Source organism: Erpetoichthys calabaricus, chromosome 18, assembly GCF_900747795.2.
Source record: "Erpetoichthys calabaricus chromosome 18, fErpCal1.3, whole genome shotgun sequence".
Classification (NCBI taxonomy): domain Eukaryota; kingdom Metazoa; phylum Chordata; class Cladistia; order Polypteriformes; family Polypteridae; genus Erpetoichthys; species Erpetoichthys calabaricus.
In genome coordinates this window covers 61,294,917-61,315,297 of record NC_041411.2, presented here as the reverse complement: position 1 = coordinate 61,315,297, position 20,381 = coordinate 61,294,917, and the positions used below count along the sequence as shown (strand labels likewise).

The following is a 20,381-nucleotide window of genomic DNA, read 5'->3' as shown; positions in this document are numbered from 1 at the left end:
ACCCATTTCAATATTACAAACTGAATCTCGACAAAAATACAAGGTCCAAGGTATGACCGTATTTATGAGTGGGACCTGTAACTAACTGAACAAAATCAAAAGACTCCATAAAGATGTAAAAAAAAAAAAAAAAAAAAAAAAAAATCTTGGCCAGATGTTTGGAAGGACAACAAATATGAATATTAAATTCTCCAAGAACTAAAATGTGATCATATGATGTCATAATTGATGCTAAAAAAATCAGAATTCTTGGATGAAATCTTTACATGAGTGGGGGAGGTCTATACACCAAGACGCAGAGAACGTCAAAGCTAGAAAAGGTCCCAGTAGGTATTAATCGACATTTAAAGTGATTCTTAAAAAATACAGCCAGACCTCCACCACAGCCTGTAGACTTGGGAGTGTTTATTTATAATATAAATAAATACAGTATGTATGTATGTATGTATATACACAGTAGAGTCTTGCTTATCCGACATAAACGGGCCGGCAGAACATCGGATAATGGGAGGTATTAAGAAAAAGCCTATTAAACGTCAAAAACTATGTTATAATTTTACACATCACGAGCCTAATACAGTGGAACCTTGGTTCACGAACATTTCTGAACACGTAAAAATCGGGTTATGACCAAAAAGTTTACCAAACTTTTGCCTCTGTGCACGACCAGACACTCGGTATAGGAACAAGACCGTTTCCCTTTCGGTTTATGCGTGCCCATGATTTCCGCACGTGTTCAGTCTCTCCCTATGCATTCCCTGTGCAGCGTTAGAGAGAGAGAGAGAGAGAGATTGAGAGAGATGCACGCCAGAGAGGGCCAGCCACATAATCCACTGTAATCATGTTTTACAACAAAACAGAAAAATGTAACTGAAAAAATGAACTTAGCAACAAAAAATAGACTACGCTTATGCTCACAACTTGCAGTTCTTGTTGCCGATTGATGCGATTTTTTTGTGTTTTTTTTTTTTTTTTTTGTTTTGCGGTGGGACGTCGGATAATACAGAATGTTGGATAAGAGAGACTCCTACTGTGTGTGTGTGTGTGTGTGTGTGTGGATAGATAGATAGATAGATAGAGATATATATATATATATATATATATATATATATATCTCTATCTCTATCTATCTATCTAATATATAGAGAGAGAGATATATAGATAGAGATATACAGTAATCCCTCCTCCATCGCGGGGGTTGCGTTCCAGAGCCATCTGCGAAGTAGAAACCATATGTTTATATGGTTATTTTTATATTGTCATGCTTGGGTCACAGATTTGCGCAGAAACACAGGAGGTTGTAGAGAGACAGGAACGTTATTCAAACACTGCAAACAAACATTTGTCTCTTTTTCAAAAGTTTAAACTGTGCTCCATGACAAGACAGAGATGACAGTTCTGTCTCACAATTAAAAGAATGCAAACATATCTTCCTCTTCAAAGGAGTGCATGTCAGGAGCACAGAATGTCACATAGATAGAGAAAACAATCTCTAGCAAACAAATCAATAGGGCTGTTTGGCTTTTAAGTATGCGAAGCACCGCAGCACAAAGCTGTTGAAGGCGGCAGCTCACACCCCCTCCGTCAGGAGCAGGGGGAGAGAGAGAGACAGAGTTTGTTTTTCAGTCAAAAATCAATACGTGCCCTTCGAGTTTTTAAGTATGCGAAGCACTGTGCAGCATGTCGTTTCAGGAAGCAGCTGCACAAAAGATAGCAACGTGAAGATAATCTTTCAGCATTTTTAGACGAGCGTCAGTATCGTCCAGGTGTGCGAACAGCCCCCCTGCTCAATCCCCATACGTCAGGATCAGAGAAAGTCAGCGCAAGAGAGACAGAGAAAAGTAAGCAATCTAGCTTCTCAGCCATCTGCCAATAGCGTCCCTTGTATGAAATCAACTGGGCAAACCAACTGAGGAAGCATGTACCAGAAATTAAAAGACCCATTGTCCGCAGAAATCCGCGAACCAGCAAAAAATCCGCGATATATATTTAAATATGCTTACATATAAAATCCGCGATGGAGTGAAGCCGCGAAAGGCGAAGCGAGATATAGCGAGGGATCACTGTAGATATGATAGAGATATACATACACACACACACACAATCTGGTGGAGATAGTTCAGAAAAAAAAAAGGCTTGGGTCACTCTCGCTTAGCCAAATCTCTGTCAGAAATAAGTCCAATTCACAAGAGACGAAAATTTCATTTAAAGTAAGTTTTTTTTTTCAAAAAAAGATGTGGCATTGAACAATGTGATTTTAATAACGGAGCAATTGCTCACTAACTGTTGTGGAGATCCCAGTAGGCGAAGGTTACCATAATTAACTCCACCAATATGAAGTCACGGGTATCCAGGGAGATATGAGAGATCTAACTGGCTGATCCGTGGCCACAGGTTGAAGACCAGTATATCTAAGTTCTAGGGACTGGCAAATAATAAGATTCCGCTTGTCACAGCCTTCCCAGATCCATGCATCGAATGATCAATGAAACAAAGTCTGCTTCAGATAAATCCTCACCAAAACACCACTAGGTTTACCCCAGCACTTCTTACAGCGCTTCCTCCAGTTCTACTGAGTGCAAGACGAGCAGCACACATCTGACGACAAGATCGTGAGTAAAATGGGGCAACAAGGAGGAGGACAATGAGAGTAATCACTGTCCTTACATCCACCACACAATCCAGTAACAACGGAATGTATATATCCGTAAGGGCTTGATGGTCATAACATATAACAAACATGGAAAAATAAGTAGAGGTCAGCGCAGATAGAATGAGCACCGCAAAAGACAACAGCAGCAAGCAGTTAGGTACACTGGAACCATTGGGTATGTCACAACCAACCATTTCTTGAATTTTACACTAAACGTTGAATGCCACATTAGGTAGTACAAAGATTCATACATTTCCCCCTGTCACCACATGAGGTAACCATAAAACAATGCTGCATTCATGCAAATTGGCATGCATATAACGATCAATATCTTAAGGCCAGGTTTGTACTTCACATGATGCATGCTCTAGCGGACGCTACTGCTACACAAGCGTTTTACTATTTATGCTTACATGCGTACTTTACGTAAATCTGGAAGATTCCACCAGGTGGCAGTGTGAGATATCACGGTGAGAAAACATTTGGCAAAACATTCTGTGGTTCACCCATTCTGGCACATCCACCTGAACCCGACACAGACAAGCGTGGGACACAAGTTCAAGGCACACAGATTTTTTTTTTATTTTCTTTTTACCTCATGGGAAGCACCTTCCCCCGTTTCCCACAAGTACAACACAGTCTGAGTACAAGCACAGCACGCAAAATTATCAGTATTAGTTATTTAAATGAAGTTAATGACTTATCTGTAAAATGTAACATGAATGCTTTAATGCATTTCATCATGAAAATGATATCAAGTATAAATCTAAGGATTATGTGCAGAGCTAGAATATCATAACGGTAATGTGTTCTGTGTGTGGCGATTATTTCTGCTTTCAGTTTAGGAGGAAGCCCCAGAAGTAAGTAGCGATCAACAACTGGGTCTATTTTAAGATGACATTAACAATGGTCTACTTTAATTATAAAGTAAACTACGAGGTTAAAGTGGAAATTTCAAGATTAAAGCCGAAGTTTGCACTTCAATCACAAAATAGAATTTTTTACCATGTCCTTAATTTTTTTGTCTATGGCTCAAATACGCTGCCGTACATTCTGATGCTGTTGTGAAGGGTGCAAAAAAAAAAAAAAAAAGAGCTCACAGTAGATGGTATGGGATACTTTTCTAATGTATCGTGTCATTATGTTTTGGAATATGCAACTCTTGAATATAAAAGCACCAGGGATGCATTTGTATGTAGGTATTTTGCTTCACCACATCGATCCTGGAAGATCCTCAAAGCGGCTTTCTGTCACATGTAGATAGTAAATAGAGAGTCTGACGTCATATTCTGACTTTTATCACATTAAACCCCCCAACTTTTTGCTGGTACTGCAACTCGTGCTCGTGTCAAGTTAATTTCTGCGGACGTGCTCAGAGGACGTGTCAAATGAATGCTGGGAACGTGTGCATGTACACATTCTGAGAATGAATTATTAACAATCCCTAAGTTTGGATGAGCATGCATATACAGTATGAATTGGCAATGTCATCAACTCACAGGTTATCAAGGATACAAACTGTAATGTACTAGAAAGAATATTACCCTGAATATATCTAGGGTGGATAGTTGATTGACAGCGACATGTTTCACAAGTACGCTGAGCTCTGCGTTTCATGAATCTATGGAACATTTGCATTACTCTTTACAACAGAGGTCCTCCGTCACAGTCCTGGATGGCCACAAGTGGCGGCAGGTTTTTGTTCAAACCCGGTTACTTAAGTAGAAAACAATTCTTGTCAATAATTTAATTTCATGGCTTGTTAGTGCTTTAAGTCTGGTATGTCAGGTAATTCTCATCCTAGATTTTCTTCCCCTGTCTAAGGATATCATCCAAATGATTTTAAGGCTAAAATGGATGAGTAATTCTCACTCCTTCACTTTTTTCTCTTCACTTCCCTTCCAAGTATTTAATTAAACTCAGTAGTGCATGATAAATACACACAGGTGTAAATGGTAACAAGCTAAATGGAGAAATGGTGGTCTGTTTTGTGATTTGCATGTTATTGCTAATTAGGAACAATGAAAAACCAAGAATACAGGTGTTTAAGACTAAAATAAGCACTAAGGGTTCAAAATCGTATGAGCAAGACAACTAAAGTGAAGCAGAAGTGTTACTGGAGCAATAAGTGCTTCTTATTAAGCAATTGGGTTGGAGGAAAAACCTGCAGCCACTGCGGCCCTCCAGGACTGTGATTTGAGGACCCCTGCTTTACAAGTTCAGGGAGGATTAATCTCACTGTTGTCTTAATGAATTAACAATAATCTTTTTATGACAAATGTTTGCAGATGCTGAGCTAGACACCCATTAAATTAAATGTCTGACGTCTCTAGTGTTCAAATTCTGTTTTTTTTAAGGATCACCTTCTCACTATAGAGAAGGAACAATTCCTCCATCTGCAGCACGTGGTTTGCCAAAGAACAGATTTCAGGTATGTTAAATGGCAGATGTTGTCTTTAATCTTTTATTTCAGTACTTTGCTAAATCTTGGACTGTTGGGGGTTGATGCAATTTTAACGCCATTTTGGATGTTACTATTGTATGCTTGCACCAATGCTCATAGTTAGGCTGAGACATTAGAGGAATTGCATATATAGTTGACTGATCATCACTGTAAGCCTCATGCAGTGAGCTGGGCACAGATGATTGACTTTGCCAAATTTGGAATCTAGTTTAAAGTAGCAGTGTATTATAGTGGGTAGCACTACTGCCTCACAGATCCAGCATCCTGGGTTGAAATCCCATGCCTGATCATTGTACTTGTATAATTTGTACATTCTTAGGCCTGTCACAATTATGAAAGTTTTGTTGACAGTTCTCATAAAAATAATTGTAAAAGAAGAAATTGAACCATGGTTTGGACTTAATGGTACTAGATTAGACTTCCACAAAGTATGCCAATTCTTAGTTTAAGTGTGCGGCGGTCCTATGCCATTACATAAAACACCTGGACGAAGGTGACCACACCAAGGGAGCCCTACCTAGGCATTTAGGAAATAAATTAATAGAAAATATATATAAGAATCATCAAAGGTAGGAGATCAGTTTTGTTTTTTTTGGGTTTTTTTGGCCAACCCCAAGAAGCAAATTTTGTTATGTCATTACAGTATATATGTTTGTAACCAGGGTTTCATATCTGTTGAATACATAAGGTTTATATACTATCTTAAGAATTATGCTGTGCTAAGCCTTTTTAACTGGAACAACTTTGGTGTGTGACCAACGTGGCAATTGCTTTTTGGTAGGGCTGTTCTTAGAGTTAATGTTTAAAAAGTCTACATTGATACAAACTGGCAGACCATGTTCCTTCTGAATAAACGTGACTGTGGAGCAGCACCTGCTCCTGACTAGCATGCTTGACTTAATATAACTGCAATGTGATTTAAATTATTTTTTTTCTGACTAAAAATATGAACTGTAAATTTAAAACCACACTTGATTTTGTATATTTGCTTGTTTTAAGGCAGGATCTTAATAAATTGTGTAGAACAAACATGAAAGAAACATTTGAGACAATACAAAAGGTAAAAGTGGGTAGGTAAATATAGACCAAATAGTTAATTTATAAGATAACACCTACTTTACCTTCTCTATTATATAGCAATATATTGACATCACTGTGAGCGAGCTTACAATTAAATAAGAAAAACTGCTTAGCTGAAACTTTTGGCATACTGGCATAATAGAGTCAACAAATATACCTTAGTAATTAAAAATTGGCAGCTTTTGTTAAGTTTTTAGGCTTTTATTGTGTATTTGTTTTTCCAACAATACTTCTTATATTGCTAAAATGTATTTTTGAAAATGAAAGGATAGAGTCCAATAAACATGATCCATGGCTGGCTAACTGATGCAAATAGGTTTGCAAGTCAACTTTATCACTTCTGACTTTTGTGAATGGGACTAGTTTATTTCCTGTAACTGATTAAAATGAAACTAATAATTCACATTCAGTTTACAAAAAAAATAAAACTTTGATGTTTGAATGTAAAATTGTGAATTCAGAGCTGGCTCCAGCAATCATTGGATGAATTAAGTGGGTTTAGGAATGTTGTCATGCCTGTTATGATGTGGCATTATGTAGCTTTGTGGTTTTAAAAGAAATGTTTTTTTATTCATATTCTCACTGTAAGGTTTTTTTCACATATGTTATCTGCGAGAAGTATTGCCTCTGTGATGAGCTTCTTTTAAAAGTTTTTAATAGCATTTGCACTACTGTTTGAATATAACTAACTTTATTCTCTTAACATTTATTTATAGATAGTTTCCAATCCACCAGATATTGTACGAAAACTGGATAGAACCAAAAAGTATAGAAACCAGTCATGGTCCTCCCCTCCACAAGACTGCAAAGTTTCTTCACAGCAAAGCCCTCTGGTAACTGCTGGTGTGCATTCAGACTTTACAAAGCCTAAAAGCAACAGACTGAATTACTGTGATGATGTGTGCTCCATAGAGAATGATCTTCCAATAACAACAATTGGTAGGTTTTCAGTTGTCAGTATGAAAGAGGAGGAGAAAAGAGCAAAAACGCCACCCTCTAACAGGTACTCTGCACCACCTATTTTTTACATGGATGCTGCTTCCTTGAGCCAAGAACAGAAGCCAGTGGTTCCTCGCACCCACACATCTGTCTCTGTTGATGTCACCATTCATGACTGCAATTCTACTGACTCTGGTGAAGATTCTGTTAGTGTAAAGCATGCTGCAGCTCAGCCTTCGGGTGTAGGTGATCACAGCAGCAATGATCTTATGAAGAAGGCATTTGCTCTCCTGAAAAGATCTGGAAAAACACATGTTACGCAAGAGCAAAACTGTTCAAAAAGCCAAGATACAAGTATCCCATCCATAAATGTCACTTCATTTCATTCCCAGGCATCCTATGTCAGCAGTGACAATGATTCAGAGTTTGAGGATGCAGACATGAAGAAAGAGTTACAAAGACTAAGAGAGAAGTATGTTGATTTTATGATTTTTTTATTTTTATTTTTTTTGAGGCCATGTTAAAATGTAATACAGTGCAATGAACAAGGTTTCATGATGGCAGAAAACATTTTTAGGAAATTGTCTAGAAATCCAAGGGTATGCCATACATGAAAGTAAGTTAAAGAAGTAAAATGAGTTCTTGGTGGTAATTAAAAGTGCAGATTTAGTGTGTGGTCAGTAACTTTTCGTCTTTGTTTTTATACATTAATCTTCATCCTACTGGGAATTATAATACCGTAAAAGCATACATTTTAAAACTTAATTTTCCAGGACAATAAAACTTTTTCTTCTTATTGAAATTATTATTTATCAGTAGTTATTCATTTTAAAGAATGTATTTTAACAAAGAAGACAAATTCCTAAAACAATTAGTTTCCATATAACGTATATGTATGTTTCTGTGGCTTTTGCACTGAAAGCCCCAAAAATTCTTTTTTTTTTTTTTTATTTTATTTTATACTGAAGACACATGAAGGAGATTTCAGAATTGCAAACTCAACAAAGAGGAGAAATTGAAGAGTTGTACAAGAAACTTGGCAAGCCGTTGCCTCATTCAGTAGGCTTTCTACATGCAGCACCTCCTACAGGACGTAGAAGACGAGCTAGCAAAAACAAGCTCAAAGGAGGGAAGCTGTTGAATCCACTGGTGCAGCAGCTGAAGAACGTGGCAACTAATATCGGCAGTAGTGAGTCCATTCTCTTGTTTTCAGTTTTGTTTTTTTTTTGTTCTGCTGTACATTTGTTCCACTAGAAATGTGCCTATATGAGAGTTGTAAAATCAGAGAGTGAAGTTGGTTTTGTACCAGAGATTCTAAACTAATATGTGTATTCACAATCAATATCACGAGAGGCCTCTGATGTCATTAAACAGATAAATGCAGCTTGTGCAAGGCATACAGTCTCAGTTTAAGTTTATACCTTGGGGCACCAGTTGAATGCAGTGTATGGGATGTCAGCCAAAGAGAAATAACAGATGGGAATCAACTAAATAGGGTCTTTTCTTCCTTTCTACTTTGCAAATGTTTTTTGCCATCCTTTTCCAGATCTCTTTCACATAGTTTGGAGGTGTACTTTGGGTCACTATTATATTGATTAAACAATGACATCTGAAAAAAGTGCAAACAAGATGGGATGGTGTATTGTAAATAACTCCTGACACTTCTTTTTTCAGCTGCTCCTATTTGGGGTTGCCACAGCGGATCATCTTGTTCCATATCTTTCTGTCCTCTACATCTTGCTCTCACACCCATCACCTTCATCTCATCCACACACATGTATTCTGTCTTGTTCCTACTGATCTTCATTCCTCTCCTCTCTAGAGCATATCTCCACATCTCCTCAATCTGCTCCCTACTCTCGCTACAGATCACAATGTCATCAGCAAACATCATAGTCCACAGGGACTCCTGTCTAATCTCATCTGTCAACCTGTCCATCACCATTGCAAATAAGAAAGGGCTCAGAGCTGACCCCTGATGTAACCCTACCTTCACGTTGAATGCATCCGTTAATCCTACCGCAGACCTTAGCACTGTCGCACTTCCCTCGTACATATCCTTTACAACTCTTACATACTTCTCTGCCACTTCCGACTTCTTCATTCAATACCACAACTCCTCTCAAGGAACCCTGTCACATGCTTTCTCCAGGTCCACAAAGACACAATGTAACTCCTTCTGGCTTTCTCTGTACTTCTCCATCAACACCCTCAGAGCAAACATTGCATCTCTTGTGTTCTCTTGGCATGAAATCATACTGCTGCTCATTAAACATCACCTCCCTTCTTAACCTAGCTTCCACTACTTTACTCTTTCCCATAACTTCATGCTGTGGCTCATCAATTGTATCCCCCTGTAGTTAACTATAGCTCTGCACATCCCCCTTATTCTTAAAAATCAGTACCACTAGACTTCTCCACTCCTCAGGCATCCTCTCACTTCCCAAGATTCCATTAAACAATCGGGTTAAAAACTCCACTGTCACCTCTGCTAAACACCTCCATGCTTCAACAGTTCAGTCATCTGGACCAACAGCGTTTCCATTCCGCAACCTCTTCATGACTGTCTTTACTTCCACCTTGCTAATCCGTTGCACTTCCTGATTCTCTCTCCACATCATCCAACTTTCTCTCTCTCATTCTCATTCTCTTCATTCATCATGGATAACTATCCAAGACACACTATGATGTACTTCAGGAAACACCAGGTGAAGGTTTTAAAATGTCCCTCCCTGTCCCCTAATTTTAAATGTTATTGAAAGTTTGTAGAAAGATCTTTAACGTGATGTACGTGCAAGACAGCCCAAAAATATCTTCCACCTAGAAGTGATCTGCAAAGAAGAATGGAGAAAAATTTCCAAAACCAGAATTAAGACTCATAGCTGGCCACAAAAAGCGTTTGCAAGGGGGTGTTAACCATAGTGCTGATTTTGTAGGGGTGCCCAGACTTTTGCTATTGACACATTTACTTTTTTTCATTTTTTCAGTTCATCAAATAAACAGTAACTGTACATATCCACTTTTATTAGAAATTGTTTTATTTTAATTTGTCTCCTGTTGAAGTTCTATTTTTCACTTTAATTTGGCCAGGGGTGTTGAAACTTTTGCATGAAACGATATTTGCTTTAATAAAAGGGATTAGTTAACACTAGAATTACCAGAGCCAACGAAAAAACTCGTAAATCCAGCACACCTTAAATTCGCACCTCTCCATCAGCCTCTTTAGCCTTCACACATTATACAGTTCATGTCTACATTTTGTTATTTATTACTAAAACATGAAAACATTTGTTTTAACGATGTGTTTACACAGATTGTTGTAGACACAAAACATACATTAAATTATTTCTATTTCCCCTTACAGTTCTGGGTAGCTCACTCCCAGATAATCAATCAAGGCAGGAACTGGGAGAACTTCTTGCCCATTCTGAGGCGGTGGGGGGATGGTATAACTTTTGGCCTGTTGTTCTTGTGGCAGTAATCCTAGCTCTTGATTTTTGAATTTTTCTGAATTGATTGGTCTTCATTTCTTAATACTAGAATTACTAGAGTCTACGAAAAAACTCGTAGATCCGGCCCACCTTAAAACCGTTCTCACCTCTCCATCGGTGTCTTTTGTCTTCTAAATGTGCCGATTAAGACGAGCAGCAAGCAGCCGGCTATTCCATCACCCACCGTCGCAGAACGTTCACTAAGTTTTCCCAGCTCATGCCTTGTTTGATTATCTGGCAGTGACTGAACTGCTGGAGTTTTACAATGGAAATAATAGATCGTTATTTGGAACACATGCATTTCATGTGTGTTCCGTTTCTACAGTAATCTGTATAAGCACATTGTTAAAACAAACTTTTTCATATTTTAGTAATGTTACAAAATGTAGGCATAAACTATAGAATGTGTGAAGCCTGATGTCCAAACATTAAATAAACACTTTCACAAAAGGTTCAAGAATGATACAACACCTTCTGTGGCGTAACGCTAAGATTTGCAGACTCCGAGCACAGCAGCCCTGCCATGCCTTAGAGACCTAAGTTTGATTCCCCGCTGGGGAGGAAGTTTTTTTTTTTTTTTTTTTCTCTTTGTAACCTCAAAAGGACATAATTTATAAATTGGTATGCACTGTAAATCGTTAAGTTTAAAATGTCGATCGCGGTTATTTCTGTTGATGAATTCATGCTCTTTTACTTAGTCAGAACAGGAGCTTATTCAGCTTCTGATCTGACTCAAACAGCGGAAGTATAAATTCACACCCAATCTGACGCTGTTCGTTTTCAAATAATATTGCATTACTTTAACGATGTTTTCTGATTGGTACTATTCGCGTCATAAAATGATTTCTTCAAAACGTCGCATATATTTGTCTTTCTCTTTTTAAAATGTGTGTTAATCACTGCCAGTATGTTGTAGCACACCGCAACTGGCCACCTGCATGTTCTTGCGCGCACTGAATAAGACAGCGCTATATGCAATCATCAGATTCAAATGTTAACAGTTCACACACACACGCAAGGATCGTCTTTCTTACATTTACAACGTGTGTACCTGTTACAAAGTACACACTTCTGTCAATACTGTGGTTTCTATTACACACCTAAAAGAAAGAGACAATATATGTGAAAACATCATCGCACTAATGCAATATTATTTGAAAACGAACAGCGTCAGATCGGGTGTGAATTTATGCTGGAACTGGAAATTCTCTGATGTGGAATCGGTTCTGTCGGTTGTGGGCGTGGGTGTAACTGGTGGACATAACTGGGAATTACTGTAAATGTGAGTGGTGTTTTGAGGTAATGAATAGAGCTGCAAATTACAGGGAATTCTCAGATGTGGAATTCTCTGATGTGGCGAGATAAAACCTGACACACAAATATAGGTGAATCAATATAATAATCAAGCACAACAGACACTGCAATGGCCACAGCTCTGTCACGAAAGAGGAGGTTGACCCCTTCGGAGGCTTTGGCTCTGCTGCAAGAAACGGATGATTGTGACTCAGATGGTGGCAAGGAACTAATTTTTGATATCGAGGAAGACGACGAGACAGACACAGAGGAGAGCCCAGATGAGGATTCTATATCGGAGAAAGAGAACAGAAGTCCTCCCCGCAAGAAACGTCCAATCCAACATAAGAACAGCGCAGCTGCACCAAGCATAAAGGCAAAAGATGGCACCATTTGGATACAAAAAATAAACGTGTAATGCCACAAAAAGTGCACGCAGACATTTCAGTTCGTAAGCTTTGGTATGAGAATGCAATCACAAGTACACTGCAGAACTATAACGCATCTTTATGTGAAAACAGTAGTGTCAGATGGGGAGTGTCTGATTGCATATAGCGCTGAAGTTATTGCTCTTTATTATGCTTTCCTCTGCATGTCCTGGAGTACAAAAGAAACCGCATACAGCAACATGTGGGGACTGGCAAGATCGGGGAAAAAAAACATGTGGTCACTGATTACAAACCGCATGATGTTTTGCGAATGAATATGAATAATGTTGCATCCGTGCCACAAACTTTTCCGAAATGTACTATATAGGTCATAAAACGAATAATTCCAAATATCATACATACCTATGTCTCTGTTTTTTTTTTTTCTTTTTTTGACATCATGGACCATAAGGTGCATACTAATTCAGCGTGAGTAGGAACACTCAATAAAACTGAATAAAAAGAAAATCAAGTGACGGTGAGATATGAAGAAGGCAGATTTGCCAGCGGTTGTGTGTCAGATGCCTGGGTTGAGGGACGATAGTATGTATCGTGATACGCTGCAGAGCTATAGCGCGTCTTTATGTGAAAACAGCAGTTTCAAAGGGGGGGGAAAGGATCCTGAACGCGACTGAGAGAATGAAAAGTGAATAAAAAAAAAAACACAAAGCTAACCTTTACAAGTATCATAAATTACACCGGCTGTTACAGACTGAAGTCAAATGTATGTTTTATTCTAAAGTAGTAAGAATAAGAGCACCACACTTCTCAAAAGGGAGTCATGCAGGATTGAACTCGTGACCTTTTAATTCCCAGTCAGCAACTGACACTGTTGCGCCACGGCGGCAGTCGTAGCAAAACGCGTGTCAATGTCGCACACTAAGGCGGCTTTTTTTTTTTCTGCAGTTATATTTTTGAATAAAAGCGCACTTGTTCTGTTATATTTGTACCTTTTGTGAAAGTGTTTCTTTTATATTTGGACTTCAGGCTTCATACATTATATAGTTTATGCCTACATTTTGTCATTTACTACTAGAATATGAAAAACGTTTGTTTTAAAAATTTGTTTACACAGATTACTGTAGAAACAGAACACACATGAAATGTGTGTGTTCCACTCTAAAAATCCACGTCACTCCCAGATAATCAGTCAAGGTATAAGCTGGGAGAAGTTCGTGCATGTTCTAAGTTGGTGGGGAATGGAATAGCTGACTGCTTGCAGCTTGTCTTTATCTGCACATTTAGAAGACAAAAGACGCTGGCGGAGAGGTGTGAACGGATTTAAGAAGCAGTTTAACGTGGGACGGATCTACGAGTTTTTTCGTAGGCTCTGGTAATTCTAATGTTAAAATAACTATGGACTCTCATTTCTGGTTAAGTCGAGGTGTATGTATGTGTTTATATACACTCACAGACCACTTTATTAGGTTCACCGTGCTAGTGTTGAGCTTGACCCCATTTTTCATTCTGAACTGCCATAATCCCTTCATGGCATAGATTCAACAAGGTGCTGGAAACATTCCTCAGTGATATTGGTCCATATTGACATGATAGCACCATACAGGTGCTGCAGATGTTTCGGCTACACATCCTTGAAGCAAATCTCACATTTCAGCACATCCCAAAGGTGCTCTGTTGGATTAAGATCTGATGACTGTGGAGGCCACTTGAGTTCAATGAAATCATTGTCATGTTCAAGAAACCAGAGTGAGATGATTTGAGCTTTGTGACATGGCGTGTTATCCTGCTGGAGATAAAAATTAAAATTAGAATTAAAATCAGAAGACTTTGTTGTCATTATACCATGTATAACTAAATTACAGAGCATCTACTCCTTTTAGATGCAATGAAAAAAAAAAATCAAACATTTAAACAAGTAACAGTAAAGTGTTACATGTAAAAACTTCTAAATAAAAGAATACAAATTAATAGGTGCTAATTACCAGGCAACAAATGTGGTATTACAAAACAGAATATTACTGATTGTGCATGTACAATAATTGAATTACTAATTAATATTACACAAAGAATACTAGTATAAGATATTGGACATAGGACAAATTAAACAATATTGCACTAGGCTATGATTAATGCACATGAATTACCAATGATATGAATATTACACAGAGAATACTACAACCCCAATTCCAATGAAGTTGGGACGATGTGTAAAACGTAAATAAAAACAGAATACAATGATTTGCAAATCCTTTTCAACCTATATTCAATTGAATACACTACGAAGACAAGATATCGAATGTTCAAACTGATAAACTTTATTGTTGTTTTGCAAATCTTCACTCATTTTGAATTTGATGCCTGCAACACGTTGCAAAAAAGCTGGGACAGGGGTAGTAAAAGACTGGGAAAGTTGAGGAATGTTCAAAAACACCTGTTTTGAACATTCCACAGGTGAACAGGTTAATTGGAAACAGGTGTTTGTCATGATTGGATATAAAAGGAGCATCCCCAAAAGGCTCAGTCGTTCACAAGCAGGGATGGGGCGAGGTTCACCACTTTGTGAACAACTGCGTGGGCAAATAGTCCAGCAGTTTAAGAACAACGTTTCTCAACGTACAATTGCAAGGAATCTAGGGATTTCATAATCTACTGTCCATAATATCAAAAGATTCACGTAAGCGGCGAGGCCGAATACCAACACTGGATGCCCGTGACCTTCGATCCCTCAGGCGGCACTGCATTAAAAACCGACATCATTCTGTAAAGGATATTGCCACGTGGGCTCAGGAATACTTCAGAAAACCATTGTCAGTTAACACAGTTACTCGCTACATCTACAAGTGCAAGTTAAAACTCTACCATGCAAACTGAAAGCCATATATCAAGAACACCCAGAAACGCCGCCGGCTTCTCTGGGCCCAAGCTCATCTGAGATGGACTGACGCAAAGTGGAAAAGTGTGCTGTGGTCTGACGAGTCCACATTTCAAATTGTTTTTGGAAATCATGTACGTCGTGTCCTCCAGGCCAAAGAGGAAAAGGACCATCCGGATTGTTATCAGTGCAAAGTTCAAAAGCCAGCATTTGTGATGGTATGGGGGTGTGTTAGTGCCCATGGCATGGGTAACTTGCACATCTGTTAAGGCACCATTAATGCTGAAAGGTACATACAGGTTTTGGAGCAACATATGCTGCCATCCAAGCAATGTCTTTTTCAGGACGTCCCTGCTTATTTCAGCAGGACAATGCGAAGCCACATTCTGCATGTGTTACAACAGTGTGGCTTCGTAGTAAAAGAGTGCGGGTACTAGACTGGCCTGCCTGCAGTCCAGACCTGTATCCCATTGAAAATGTGTGGCGCATTATGAAGCGCAAAATACGACAACGGAGACCCCGGACTGTTGAGCAACTGAAGTTGTACATCAAGCAAGAATGGGAAAGAATTCCACCTACACAGCTTCAACAGTCCTCCGTTCCAAAACACTTATTGAGTGTTGTTAAAAGGAAAGGTGATATAACACAGTGGTAAACATGCCACTGTCCCAGCTTTTCTGGAACGTGTTGCAGGCATCAAATTCAAAATGAGTGAAGATTTGCAAAACAACAATAAAGTTTATCAGTTTGAACATTCGATATCTTGTCTTTTTGTAGTGTATTCAATTGAATATAGGTTGAAAAGGATTTGCAAATCATTGTATTCTGTTTTTATTTACGTTTTACACAATGTCCCAACTTCATTGGAATTGGGGTTGTAATAATGCACATATTGCAGATAGGACAGATGGAGCAAATGTTGTCCTGGACTTTGATTATTTCAGAGGATTATTGGACATCCAAGAAAAGGTCAGCTGTAGGCAGAGAGAGGGACAGAGACAGACTAGGAGAGAGGTGGTCAGTGCATCTTGAGATTCAGCGTAGTTATGACTTTAGGAAAGAAACTGTCCCTGAGATTGTTTGTCCTTGATTTGATTGACCTGTCCACTGTGGTCATAAGGGGGGATGGACATGGTCAGCAACAAGACTCGGGCTGTGGCATTTAGTACCAACTGAGCATTGTTTAAAGGCCCCAAAGTGTGCCAAGAAGATATCCCCCCACAGCATTACACCGCCACCAACCTGAACTGTTGGTAAAATGCAGGATGGATCCATGCTTTCATGTTGTTGACGACTCAAAATTCTCACACTGCCGTCCAAATGTCGCAGCAAATATCGAGACTCATCAGACCAGGTAACATTTTTCCAATCTTCTGTTGTCCAGTTTTGGTGAGCCCTGCAAATTGTTGCCTGTTCTTAGCTGTCTTGAGTGACACCCGTTGTGGTCTCCTACTGCTGTAGCTCATCTACATGCCTTGGTTGTAATGAGTAGTTGTTTGAGATGCTGTTGCCTTTCTGTCAGCTCAAACCAGTCTGACCATTCTCTTCTGCCCTCTGGCATCAAGAAAACATTTTTGCCCAGGGAACTGCCGCTTACTGGATATTGTCCCTTTTTCGGACCTTTCTCTGTAAACCCTAGAGATGGATATGAATGAAAATCCCAGTAGGTCAGCAGATTCTGAAATACTCCGACCAGCCCGTCTGGCATCAACAACCATGCCATGTTCAAAGTTGGTTAAACCACTTTTCTTCTCCATTCTGATCCTTGGTTTGAATTTTAGCAGGTTGTCTTGACAAGTCTACATGCCTAAATGCATTGAGTTGCTGCCATGTGATTGGCTGATTAGATATTTGCATTCCCAAGCAGTTGAATGGGTGTACCTAATAAAGTGGCTAGTGAGTGTATATGCCTTTCTAAAATAAATATATATACAGCATACACAAAATATATGTATACAGATACACAATCTGAAAAAGTCCCAGCTAATGTACGGTGAAGAGGTGTTCATCTTTTAACACATTCCATTAGGCTGCTAATATTATATTTATGTAACTCTTTACTGTGTTTTTGTGCGCTATGGCTTAAATATTTGGGAATAACCATGTGCGAAGGTCAAAAAAAAATGGATCAAATTTAAACTGAATTGCAGGAGTATTAACTGGGAATAATATGCTTTTATTCAATTTGATCGTAAGCCCAGAAATACTAGGAAATTTCTTCCAGTAAAATTTCCTAAGGATTAGCACTGATGAATATGAATTAGGAACCTTGTCCTTCTTAGAGTGGATTTTGTTTAAGTCCATTATTTCCATTCAAGTTCATTCCTTATGGTCTCTGTATGTATGTTTTTGTTTACAAGATGCAAAGAGCAGTGGCAGTTAGTAGTGAATTACAAAAAGCAATCCGGTCTAGTTGTGTTCAGATGCAAAATATTCAGCATTTATATTTTGTAAGAAAAGGCACAAAACCACATGAAGGAGTTGGGGATCCACCCTGTATACTTGAAACTGCTGATATGGAAATAAGTCTTTACAGACAGAAGTCCAAAACAGAACTGAAGAGTTTATATATTTAAAAAAAAAAAAAAAAAAAAAAAAAAAAGGCTGACATATGTAAAATCAGAAAACAGGAAGTGACGTAATGGTAATCTTGTGACCGGATATGACATCAGGAGTAGGTGGGTTCTTAGGATCGGAAGAGGAAGTAGTAGTAGGTTGTCTTCTGGGAATCGACAGTGATATTAGGTTGACAGTTCATCGGTTGCTCTGTAGGAGGAGAGGAGAAAGAGTTAGAGGACAGCGCCAACCCCCGGTCCAGCAGGAACATGCACCTATTTGAGCCCATGAACTGTCTCCTACTCACACGATTGTGACAAGTTATACAAGCAGATACTGCTGGGCTTCAGTTTACTAGTTTTTTTCCATGCACATACATTAGTTTTAAACCCAAAACAGTCTTCATTGAGGCTTTTACCAAAATCTTGACACCATTATTAATCAGTAATGAAATTTGTCTCTGGTATGCACATTCTAGTAGTATCCAAAATCTTAAATGGCAGCACATATCTAATAAGTTAAAGTTGTGTAATGTTTGTGATTTTCACAAAAAAAAATAATTTTTTTTTGGATCTGTATCTGAGACTGGCTTTCTGCATTGTAAGGATGTGATAGTATCTTGAGATTTTCATCCCCTTTATACATGGTACATCAAGCTGTGGAATCTCAATTTTATTTAAAAGGTCTTTAGTAAGAACTTCACTTTCAGTGAATTTCAAAGTCTATAGCATCTTAAATATCTAAAAAGCATCTATAAATATTACTTGTTTCTTCATGTTCATTAACCTTACTTTCATCTGCCTTATTGATTTATGTCATTACTACCTCCACATGTGGCATGACTTAATGTGATGTGTTAAGATTAGTGGTGTCATTTTCTTGTAGTCAGTAAATTGAATTCTCTTAATAGTACAACTGTTTTTTGTAAGGCTTGGTAGTGGGTGAGTTTGCATTTTTTAGCTCTTTAAATAGGTTTCGAGTGTTTCCTAAAGTATTCCTGCTTATGTTTCTAGAGAGAATTTTCCACTAAAATAACCAGTTTATATATAAATTAGGGGGTTCCCCTGTGCTCGCTTCGCTCACCAAACCCCCTGGCCTGCACTACGTGCCAGTCACTTCGCATCTCTGCCACTCGCGTTGTGAAGAGGGGGGCTAAATGCACCCCAAGGAGACGCGGTCGCTCCTCCAAAACCCCCTCTTAAAAAGTGATACAATGGGAAACAAATAGTTTTTTAACCTCCTCTTTGCTCAATGCTGCTATGCCACATGATCTGCATCTCACACGGCACTTCGAACATTTAAAAGCCAGTACAGCAGGTGTCCTACTCTTCGTCTTTTATTTCTGGCCCCAGGTGTGGTTAAATCTTTTGGGACAAATTCTCGTCTCACAGGACGCGAGTTCTTGATGTTTTGTAGTTTATAATTTAAAAAACGGAATAAGAATCTGAAAATCTAACAACCTCACATTAAAGTTCGATAAACTCTGAAAAGAATGATGCCAAACATATATACATTGGTTTTAAAATAAGCCCAATTTTCAAGCGTGGAAAAAAACATGACATAAGTCACATAAAATCGTTACCACAAAATTGTTGCAGTTTTAGGCTTGGGATTTTATATATATATATATATATATATATATATATATATATATATATATACACACTAGTCATTAAGCCCGTTACAATAACGGGCACTAGAACAGTAGTGCATAAACATTAGTAGGAACAGTCTATATTAAATGGCAAGGGACTTTGACCTCATTCTTTTTGTTGGTTGTATTTTTCTTTGTCTTTCAGCCTTTTTGTTGATGTTTACTTGCTGAGCGGACCGTTCTTCATGGGCTGCCGCCGTATATTGTGTGTCTTTAATTTTCTGTGACAGTAATACTGTCTTGTACGTCCGCTGGCTTGTACGTCCGTAATATACCTTTAATATTCTCTGGCGGTAATACAGGCGTGCGCATCGGTAATATGCCTTTAATTTTCTCTGACAGTAGCACTGGCTTGTATGTGACTGTAATATGTGTCACTGTAATGTGTACCTTTAATTTCCTCTCGTAGTAATACTGGTTTGTATTTCCGTAAAACGCCTGTAACTTTCTCTGACAGTAATATCGCGCATCGCACTGTGCCCCGCGCATGCGCACTTCACCAGAAGACACACACAGACACACCTGGATGCACACAGGGATTTTATTAAAGAGGATAATATTTCTGTTCTGGTTCATCCTGCTTCCACTTAAAAACCGGTCCCGCCGACACAGCATATAGAGAGATAGATATAGAGAGATAGATATAGAGAGAGATAGATATAGAGAGAGATAGATATATAGAGAGATAGATATATAGAGAGATAGATATAAAATATATAATATACAATGCATCCAGAAAGTATTCACAGCGCATCACTTTTTCCACATTTTGTTATGTTACAGCCTTATTCCAGAATGGATTAAATTCATTTCCTCAGAATTCTACACACAACACTCCATAATGACAACGTGAAAAAAGTTTACTTGAGGTTTTTGCAAATTTATTAAAAATTAATAAACTGAGAAATCACATGTACATAAGTTTTCACAGCCTTTGCTCAATACTTTGTCGATGCACCTTTGTCAGCAATTACAGCCTCAAGTCTTTTT

General features: G+C 38.4%; 1 protein-coding gene across 3 annotated transcripts in view; it reads left to right on the top strand.

Annotated features, from left to right (window-relative positions):
* Window positions 1-20,381, top strand: part of LOC114668477 (serine/threonine-protein kinase WNK2-like) — a 264,794-nt gene that overhangs the window by 195,504 nt on the left and 48,909 nt on the right. For all 3 annotated transcript variants that reach the window (XM_028824240.2, XM_051921400.1, XM_028824239.2), the window contains exons 21-23: window positions 5,011-5,084; window positions 6,914-7,608; window positions 8,105-8,325. In XM_028824240.2, the coding sequence (XP_028680073.1) occupies window positions 5,011-5,084; window positions 6,914-7,608; window positions 8,105-8,325 (990 nt within the window). The remainder of the gene's footprint in view (window positions 1-5,010; window positions 5,085-6,913; window positions 7,609-8,104; window positions 8,326-20,381) is intronic.